At 41.2% G+C, this 10,920-nt stretch overlaps 1 protein-coding gene across 1 annotated transcript; it reads left to right on the top strand.

The window, feature by feature from the left end:
• Nucleotides 1-2,034: 2,034 nt before the first annotated feature.
• Nucleotides 2,035-6,153, top strand: LOC135666042 (uncharacterized). Its single transcript, XM_065177549.1, has 9 exons — nt 2,035-2,188; nt 2,418-2,489; nt 2,558-2,632; nt 3,342-3,425; nt 4,558-4,627; nt 4,714-4,805; nt 5,255-5,296; nt 5,632-5,712; nt 5,790-6,153. The coding sequence occupies exons 1-9, from the start codon at nt 2,153-2,155 to the stop codon at nt 5,871-5,873; spliced, it is 636 nt and encodes a 211-aa protein (XP_065033621.1). The 5' UTR covers nt 2,035-2,152; the 3' UTR covers nt 5,874-6,153.
• Nucleotides 6,154-10,920: the final 4,767 nt, after the last annotated feature.

Here is a 10,920-nt window from a genome sequence, read left to right as displayed (position 1 = left end):
TTGCACTAACAGCTGAAAGTACCGGACACAGTTGTACTTGAGCATTGGTGATAACAATACTTCCTATGAACCAGCTTTGACTCAATTGAGTGAAAATGCTACACATGGAGATCTGATGACTTGTTCTAGGAAATTATAGCAGGACAAATATGGCAGCATCTAGGATGAATAATCTGCAAACCAGCATATACATGGAGATTGCTAGTCCATAATTTCAATGCCTTCCTCCTTGTTTCTGACAACTAATTGATGATTTTTTTGTTTGATTTAAAGTACACTCACCAACCAACATTCAGTGAGAGTTGCAAAGCAATTTACTCATCAACAGTTTAAGCAACAAAAAATTGTGTTTCATGATAAAGCTTAGTGCATTAAGCACAGACATTCTTATAAGATAAAAAAAAAACTCTGCACCAAACATACTATATCTAAAGTTACTATACGAAAACCCAGTTCTTGGCTTTCACCCAAGATTCGAACTCATCAAAAGAACTGACCTTGTGCGTCTGACTGATGATTGGTGTATCCAGTCCTCCCCCCAGCCCCCAGGAACTCTTCAGCAGAACCTGTCACTTTGTCAGCATTCCCAATCTCCTTTATCACACCATCATTACTCGGCTGCATGGCATCCTCAGCCCAAACTTGCCGATGATAATGACTTTCATCCGTGACAATAACTAAATAATCCTCTCCATCCTTGCAATCATTCTCATACTCCTTTCTGAAACTATCATTTGTCACACCATTAAGTGGACGATGGTCGTTGTCATTCAGCAGGATCTGGAGATCATTCTCGCTATAGCTGTCCGGCCCTGACTGCCCGACCGGTCCATGCCTCGACCGCCGGCACCAAAAAGATGCCCCGGAGGGTCTGCAGTAGCTGAGAAGCCAGGGATGACCGGCTGACAATCCCTGAGAAACCAGGGATTCAGTCGCTCCCTACGAATGAATCCCTGCCCTCATTTGCATCTCCAACCGCCTCAACCTCCCCACGGGGAATCCCAGAAATCCTAACCTCTCCCTCCAAGTCCTTCTGAAAAACCCTAGGCGCGCCATCCGACCTGGACGGGCGTCCATCGTCGTCGTCATCCCAATACGCCGGCGTCTCCACGGCAGGGGACGCGCGGCCGAGCAGCCAGTCGTCGCCGCCGTCGGCTAAAGTTCTAGATGGAGTCGCAGCAAGTTCGGCGGATTGGCCGGACCGGTGGGGCCCGAACAAGATCCGGTCTTCAACGTTGTCGTCGTCGTCATCATCGCCACCGGGAAGGGCGACGAGGGGATCGGGGGCAGCGGGGATGGGGCGGCGGACATCGGCGTAGAGATCTCCGAACTCGTCATCGCAATCCATCCCCAGAGGGATCGGCGGCGAGGGAAGGAGTGCGGCCGAGACGCGCAAAAGTGACGCGAGACGGCGTTGTGCGTTTTTGGGGGGCGGGGAATGGAAACCACACCGAACGATTCAACGGTGAGCTGCTATTTTACAGATACGCCATCATCAAGTCTTGATATAGACTCCGTCTCCGTCGCGCTTCGCGGAGTGACGTAGGCGACTGTTGCATCATATCGGCACGATTTATAAGGCAGATGGTTACACCCAAGTGACGGCTGGATCTAATGCAAATATGCAATCATACTGGTTCTCGAAGATTAAAGCAATCGGAACTGTAGCATGATTCCTACATCAGATGGTTGCATCATATCGGCACGATTTATAAGGCAGATGGTTGCACCCAAGTGACGGCTGGATCTAATGCAAATATGCAATCATACTGGTTCTCGAAGATTAAAGCAATCGGAACTGTAGCATGATTCCTACATCAGATGGTTGCACCCAACTGGCGGCTGGGATCCAATGGCATCATGCTGCTTCGCGAAGATTAAAGCAGTCAGAAACAGCTTATCTTCTTCCCAGCCCTTCGATTAAAGCCGTCAGCAACACCCGTCGATTGCTATTGATCTTCTTAGAGCCCTCAGGCAGACTGGCAACCGACGGCTGGGATCTAATGGAATTATGTAATCGTGTGGGTTCGCGAAGATTAAAGCCGTCAGAAACAGCCGCCAAGTACTATGCATCTTCTTTCCAACCCTTCGGGAGGTCAGCGTCGGTCGCCTCTCATCCCTTCCTGCTTTGGCTCGTAGACTCTTAATTAGGATGGCGGCGAATCCTTCTCCTCTTCCGTCGTTTAAGGTATGGCTCAATTTAATCCGTCGTCTGGATGATCGAATCGCACTTCTATTCCATTGTCATCTTATTCTAATCACATAAAAATTGCCAATTTGTTTCCTCAGCATCTGATTGCTAATCTTTCCTGCGCCGTTTCTAATCTTGTTTTTGATATAGTAGATGCATTAAGCTGTAATCTTAGTCCACACTCTAATTTGTCCGCTAAGCATTCTTGAGATGAATTTGATGGCAGATAATCTTGGGATCTTCGTCGGTGGCTCGTCGGCATATTCTATCTGAGATGGGATATCAATTTGAAGTCATGGTTTGTTAACTAATGGTCTCTGATTCTGTTCTTCGTGGCATAGAAATGGTAATCTGGCTTCTTTCTAGACCGCAGACATAGACGAGAAGAGTATTCGCAGGGACAATCCAGATGAATTGGTCATGGTTCTGGCGGAGGCAAAGGTATTCATGTTCAATTTTGGAATCTATTATGGCAGCCGCTTACAGATGTCTGTACTGATAACTTGGTCCATTTGTTTCTACAATTGTGTGGCTACTATTTAAAACCAGGTTTAAAAATCATAGATTAATCAAGATCATAGTTCCAAGTGATTGCAATAGCACTTATTCTGGCATATTAGATTTTCTATTCTTTGGACTTCAAGTATATTGAGAGTTGTTCCTACGTCTATTGAGGTTCGTTTTCTTTGTGTGGTTCAGGGCATAATGTATGAATATCGTAGCCTGCCATTGTGCTTAAGAGTTGTCTTTACATATGTGTAATGCATGCTACATATGGTTTGTTTGATACGAGCATGAACAGATCAAGAACATACTTTATCTGTTTGATAAGTGTTTGTTTGATAGTAGTATAGAAATTCAATCCAAGAATATGGCAAATAATACTTGTTGATTTAACTAACCTAAGGTTGTATAATTTTGTGGCACATGTACTTATTAATGATTTACTTGGAGTTAATATTAATTACTTGTGTGTTATTAGCCCACGAATGGTCATATAAATATTGTATTGACATTGTATGCTCCGTGAATGAATCAACTCTTGAGATTCTACAATGTTTGGAACAAATTTTATTTTGTTTCTTCAAATAAAATCTTTGATGCTTTTATTCCTCTGTCTTGCTTTTCCTGAAGTATGATGTTTTTCCAGGCTGATGCCATCATGTCCAGGATAATGTCCGAAGGTTACGTGGAAAGGATTGATGAACCAACACTCTTAATTACTTCTGATATAGTATGTATTAAGTTCCTCGATATGTTATTACATTTATTAAATTTTTTTCACTTTATTAATTGCATTGAAATAGTTTAGACATTTGGCCTTATTTTGTGCTGGAAGCCTAAGGTTGAGTGATTCCATTAAAATCTACACACCTGGTAGTTCCAGAATATGGTTGTGTGAAACTCTTATTGCTACTACTAGGAACTATGGTGTAATCCATCTTTAGAAGAACTGGGTGGACCATTTATCATTTTGTACTTCCGTGCAGCAGTGTTGTATACTTGCTTTTTGTAGCAAAGTTACATGGCTTGTTATGACCCAAGAATGTATTCCTAATTGGTAGGATGTGTTTCTCAGGCCATGTGGATATCTCTTGATCTTCAGATGGTTGCTTGCCAAGTTGGAGATATGCTAGTTGCATTTCATGTTAAAAGAAAAATTCTTCTTCCAACATACTAACCATTTGTCAATGTCTTAACTGGCATACCTCTTTATTGCTATTGCTTGCTTGTTCATATTGTAAGGAAACAGCATTTCTTTTTAATTGTTTATTGTGCATTAATTGATGTTGGAACTACTCAGAGACATATATATACAGATGTTGTGTGTAATAAGCTTGTCTTTTTACCTTTGTTAAGTAATTGTCATTTTGTGTTATTTATTTTTTTTTTTCTTCGATCAACAGCTAGTACATTATATTCATATTTGTCTGGTTGATATTCGAAATCTGGTGTACAACATCCACATAAAGAAAGCCATAGCTGTGATTCCCCTCATCTCACTGTGGAAACAGATTAAAAAGCAGCATTCCGTTGTCAGCACTCATCTAGCATAATTTTATTTATTAGCATATTGGTTTTGTTTGTAGATTTGAAGAAGTTGTGATATTACAATTTGGTGGATCCTCAGACTAGGATTTAGGATGAAATACTGCTTAGGGACGTTATCAATGATTGGTTTATAGAACACAATGCTTAATAAAATTGTTATTCAAGATCAGAAAAATATAAGCTAAAGAAGGTTTGTTTGTGTATATTCACATTAGCTCATGTATATTTATTTTGGTTCATATATATTTAATGTAAGTATGACAAACTTGAATTCTTTTAGTTTATTTTATTACTAAGTTGGAATTAATTTGGAGGTGGTGGTCCATGAAGGAATAATCAGAGAAAAGCCAAGCAGCACGGAAGAAGCCCGTCAGTTCCTCAAAGGTTGAATAAAGTGTCATGCTTGACTTTCCTATCTGATGATTCAGCTATACGTATATACAAAAAATTAGAGTTAATACTCGCTGCAGGCTATTCTGGAGGCCATGTATCAACGGTGGGTTCGGTTCTTGTTACTAATCTCAAGACAGGCAGGAGGTACGGAGGTTTGGATAAAGCTGAGGTGAGATTAAAAAAGTTTGTGAATGTGTTTTATATGCTTGTTGATAAAATCATGTCCATGCTGAAAATTCTCTTATTGCCTTGTTACAAAGAAGATGTGAGTTTGTGTACCAGAAAACAGTGTATTTTTATTGAGCATCTTCTTATGAGCATGATCCATCCATTGAAGATTTATAGAAATAAGCAATAATGAGACTTAATTTTCATATGTTATCTTCTCTCTTCATTTTCACTTGTCTGCATGATATCAATCTTTCCAAAGAAAAAGAAAGGATCACTTCTTATGGCTCTCAATTCTATTATTCTTGATGCTGACAACAGAGCTCAATGATGGGAAAAAAGAAAAATCAAAGTGGCTGTCCCCAGATAGTTGGCTGTGTTGTTTTTCTTGTCGTTGTTTAACTTTATGAATAACAATCTAATTATCATAGCTTCTCTTACAACTTGCAGGTCTATTTCCATGACATACCAGATGAGATCGTCGAGAACCTGGTACTTTCTCATCTTATTTCTCTAGGTTATCCACTCAAGTTCTGATAACGATGCTGAACAGCTTGCATGCATGTATGGAATATGATCCATGATCTCGGTTTGCTCATAGTGTTTGGTTGACCCCGCTTTGTGGAGAGTAAAAACGGCGGATATTAGCCCGTACATGATATGTTGACCATCTGATGTTCCATTACTGTTGCTTGTTGCCTCGTATGTCCAAAATCCAGAAGAGGCAATAGATCAGACGGATTACATCTTAAAAGCACATTGCACTTTTTATATCAACTTCTTGATTGACGGTGAAGTCTGACTCAGTTCTCTTGTTCTATGTTCAGATCGACGAGGGTGTTGTATTCAATGTTGCTGGTGGCTTACTGCTAGAACACCCATTAACTTTGCCATTTGTTGAAGCAGTGGTTAGTAGTTGTGTAAATCCATCCATTCCTTGGCTATTATTTCGATGCGGCACTCAAGCTCTTCGGTGGCTGTGCAGGTCGGAACCACGGATAGTGTCATGGGACTCGCAAAGGTTCTCACAGAAAAGCTTATCCGTGAAGCGCTTCTGCCAGATTCCTAATCAACTTTGAGACTCTTCCTCTGGTGTTCGATCATGTACGTACTTCAGCAATCTGTTTGATACCATTTTTATTGCCAAGTCATGGCATGTTGGCCGCCACCGCGAGATTACAAATGCGAATGTTAATGCATTGCCTCGGATGGTTACTAGTAGAACAGATGGTTTAACAGTGATACCGTAAGCTTGTCTTAGTTTCAAGCTTTGTCAACATCGGAATTAGAGATTTTTTTTCTTTGTATCAATATCAATAACTTCTCCATGATATGAAGATTTTCGATTACATTTCTGTTTTAACATCTCTTGTTTATTATATTCGTATATATTTCCTTAATTCGAATTAATTACAATGAAGAAGAAAGCTTACCCACCTTGATTTTGACTCCCATTTCCCAGAGTTGACTTATCAAAGTCACAAGCTAAAGGCACCGATTGAGAATATAAGCCACTTTTGGTAGAGATCGACTCAGCGAGCGACACACCACTTTGTTTAGTCTCAGCTTTGTCTTTATACTTCTCCTGAGCTCGACACACCACCAAACCACCGCACTTGTAAAGCTATTAGCTTGATTGCTTTCTTGATAAAGTGAATGAAAAGAACTCATCATTAAAGGCTAATCATGAGCTTTTATGAGTTAATCATGTATATTTAGATTCATCGTAAGGTGAAAGAAATGGACTAATGATGCATCGGAAGCTCTTTAATGCAAGCAATCATGCTACCATTATAACAGTACATGGTGATGTGGTAGGGATAGGGATGAAGCATATATAAATATATATATACATACTTAAGACAGACGTATTCTCTTCGTACACCATCTTCTTCTTCCGTCTGCTGATACTTAATTGCTGTCGTACTCTCCGTATTATAAGTTGCAGTCACTCCTGCGACTGATCCCAGTAGCTGGATCACAGCCTGGACACAGTATCTACATTGTGGCATTCACGTGCCTTACATGTGCACTCTCACAGTGTTAGCGTCAAGCGTCAACGTGGTGCATGTTGTAGTGCATGCAGAGATACGTCCATCACGTTACCCTCACCATTCCCATGTATATAAATATAACCAAGTGCGGCGCAAGGCATCTCAGATCATCTCCATCAAAATAATAATCACCCAAGTCAATAGATTCATGATCTAGTTCAAACTCCATCGGACACTCGATGAATCCACCTACTATTTAGAGTGTTCTTTTTGTGGATTGGATTGGCAAACGCTCCACCAGTCTGGTGTATAGTATTCAGAGGTGAGTACCCCAAGTTTTCTTGTAGCGTCAACTGAGTATGATGCGTGTCACCCTAAAAGAGCGTCTTGCCGAGCTTAGAGGCATCTCGCAGTGTCGACGGATCCTCGAAGAAGCAAGTCTTGTCCTGTTAGGAGACTTGTGTGGTACTCCAGAATGATCTCGTGCCATGTTGACAACGGGATTTGCCGATCTCATGCAGAGGTTGGATGCCGACGACCTCTCATCGGACATTGTCATCGACTACACATGAAGATACAAAATGACATCTTCATGATGTGATTGCACTACACGACTCTTCCTCCATCGTTGGTTTAATATCCCTCGGAAGCCCTTCTCTCATCTTAACAACTTCAAGGACTTGATTTCATGGTCATTAAAGTCAAACTGACCATTTTGTCTGCAGTCAGTCAAATTAGAAGGCTATATAAGGTTAAAACTTGGTTTTGTCACCTTCTTGTTCTTGATCAATCGTCTCACACGTTTCTCCAACCTCACTCGGAGGAAGAACACCGAGAAAAGATAATGTAATTAAAAGAAAGGAAAAGAAAACATACTAGTCCGACTTGTAGTAGTTTGGAAGAACAGTTTGCGAATGCAGACCTGCTCATTTATTTGACTTTGAGCTCAATTTTCCTTCTTCGGCAAGCTAAAAGACAAATATTAGAGTGTGGAAAATGTCACACCACTTGGTTCTTTTGAACTGTTCTTCACATATGTTCATCAAAAGTCTGCCACGACTTGCTGAAGGATTTCATTATCAGAGGTGGTGTCTACAAACGCAATTCTATTCGACACGACAACTTACGACACTGTCATTTTCTGAGATGAAAGAGTAGTTTAGACGCCATATTTTATATCTCGAGCCGTATTTATGCTGCAGATCTCACAAGCTTCGAAGAACAGAAAGAGAACTTAAATAGCAGAAAATAAGCTCTTCGGAATGCAGAATATGAAGACGATTCTTTCCTTCTCCTTTTCCCTTAAACAAAAGCTTTGCCTGGTGTTCTTCCGATGCCATCCATTCCTGAAGCTCTCAAAACACAACAGGAGGCGACGTTACCCCTTTAGACTTACCCAGTCCCTCACCTGACTTCGATTGGACCGAGCCTGGGCCAAATGCGGGTCCCGTTTCGTGAGTTTCTTCTCAGGGACTCGGTCGGGCCGCCATCGCGGGGTGCGGCAATCGCACACGCGTCCAAATCGCGCCGCCCGTAGCGTAGTGGTCCCCGTGTCGTCGCTTTAAATCTCGCGGCGATTCCGACCGTTCTCGAACCCCGCCCACCTCCCCGTTGACCAGCGACAGGTCTTGCCAAATGCACCCTGGCTTCTACTGAAACTTCCAAATTGCCACGCTCAATCACCAGCGATGGCAGCACGTCGGCGTTTATTGCTTCCGCTGCTTAATTATGGAGGGATCAAAACATAAATATCCAAGTTGAATTCATACTTTCAATTTTCTAATGTACAATAAAATTTATATTGTTGTATTCTTTTCTCAGGTTTTCACTTTATATATGAACAATACTTTGACATGTTCTGCCTTCCATATCACTGGAAATAGATTGCACATCAACAACTATATATATATATATATATATATATATATATGAGGAAGAGGAAATCTCATACGCACTTCCTTCAGTTTTGGTTCGAAAGGAGGCATGCATGCATCACAGTATGTTCAAGGAACTTAATGCATTCACATAGGTAGGACGATACCCTTTGTGAATAGCAAACGTAAAACCTCATTATTTGGCTGCGACCCCATATTCTACTTCCCTTCCATGTCTTCTATCTGGTAACAACATGACCAAACCCTACGGTTGCTGCCTTCAATTCTATCACCCTTCTCCATGTACGCTACTGTATCATTTGCTCCTCTCAACTGCCCACCACAGCATCGTCCTCCCGTTTAATTCCTTCTCATCAAGCGATGAATATGAGAGGATAGCAATGTGGCAGGAGAGAGATAGAGAGATAGAGAGAGAGAGAGAGAAGGAAGAGGGGACGACAAAGGCATTCAAAGGCAGGAGGAGAATGATGACCGCATGGTGACAGAGGTTGTTGTGGTTGGAAGCTAAGTACGAGTGCAGGACGGTGGGACTATAGAAGCTGTGTGAGGGAAGCCGCAAATGGTAGCAGCAGAGAGAGAGAGAGAGAGAGATTGTAATAGTTCGAGGAAGATGAAGAGTATGGAAAGACTATCTGCACAATACTGTTTGAAATATATTATCATTATATATAATCTATCAAGTAAGATATATTATCATTACTACTGTTATCAACACAACTAACATTATTATGGTATCACTATTTTCATGATTAGTGAAAATTTATTTTCTTTGCAAACATACCGACCCTATGTTCTACAAATATCAATTAATGATAAGAAATTTAACGAGTGATCTCTTTGGAATACAATAAAGCAAAACTTAAGTTTTATTGCTTGTAAAATGATCTTGTAAGTTTTATTAGGTGGTATATCATAATAAAAGGTGGTCCTAAGACATCATCTTGATATTGTTGCTTTAATAACTTCAATTTTCATGATCATGATGAAAGTGATTATTTAACCGCCCTCCATTGATGCAAATAATTAGAAAATTAAACATTTTCATAATAAATATGAAATAAAATAATATTTGTTGACATGTATTCATTCATTCCCAAAAGAAATATATCAAAATGATGGCAAATGTCTAAGTGAGGAGACAAGAGAGGGTCTACCGGATCTCTCTCTTTTCCAAGTGGAGCTTTCTTGCCGACCACATGGAAAGCTCCAAATCTTGGGAAGAAAAAGGAGGTGGAGGACGCCATCACAGCCGTCAATTTGGCCGGTCAATGACTTCGACTTCCCAAACCCTCCTAATCTCCGGTCTCAATCGCAAAGCTGGACACGATCCCAATTTTGTAATTAGCAATCCTAATCAGGGGTATTTCCATCCCACCATCATCCACCTCAGTCAAAATATTCTAAAATATAAAAAAATTCAAAATTTCATTATCATATTAAATAAAAAACAGCATAATTATAAAATAATCATATATAAAGTATAAAAATAAATAAAACGAGATATAAGAACATTATTAGCAATTATAAATAAAAATATTTTTTATGTGCATATATGATCACATTATGTTGTGTGGGGGGGGGGGATTCGTTATTTTTGGGAGTTGGTAGGGATAGATAGGTAAAACTAACAAGGAGAGATGTCACGGGAGCTCGGACGCGGAGAGGAAACGAGAGGAGGGGGAAACGGTTTCGGAAACCGGAAACCGGAAACCAAGCCATTTGCCATTTGCCAATATTTAATGTCGGCCTTCCTCACTTAGCTGTCCTCGCGCTTTTCCCGTCCAAGTCAACCCCTCCCTACTCCGCCACCTGACTGCTTCTCCTACTCCTCCTCCGGCGGCCCATACCGCCACCGCCTCCGCCGGCCACCCAACCGATCAAAAGCCCATAAAGTTAAATACTTTCATTTTTATTCCAACCTTTAATGTTCCTATGGTCGTCCAGTATTGCTTTTATTGTCGCCATTATTAGGGGGGAAGAAGAGCGAGGGTGAGAGGTAGAGAGAGGCAGCTGGCATCTGTGTTTGAGCATTTAATTGGAGCCCCTCTTAACTCGCCCCGAACGAGTAGTTGTAGACGAAGCAGCTGCTCTACCCGCCCGCTTTTCTGCTTCGCTTCTTCCGTCGAATCTTCATTCCCCTTCCCCTGCTCCTTTCCCTTTTTCTTCTTATCTGTTCCTCCCCCTGCAACTGAGAGGAGGGCCGGAGAGGAAAAGAAAGGGAGGGGCA

Source organism: Musa acuminata, unplaced genomic scaffold, assembly GCF_036884655.1.
Source record: "Musa acuminata AAA Group cultivar baxijiao unplaced genomic scaffold, Cavendish_Baxijiao_AAA HiC_scaffold_1065, whole genome shotgun sequence".
NCBI lineage: Eukaryota > Viridiplantae > Streptophyta > Magnoliopsida > Zingiberales > Musaceae > Musa > Musa acuminata.
This window is presented reverse-complemented; position numbering and strand designations above follow the sequence as displayed.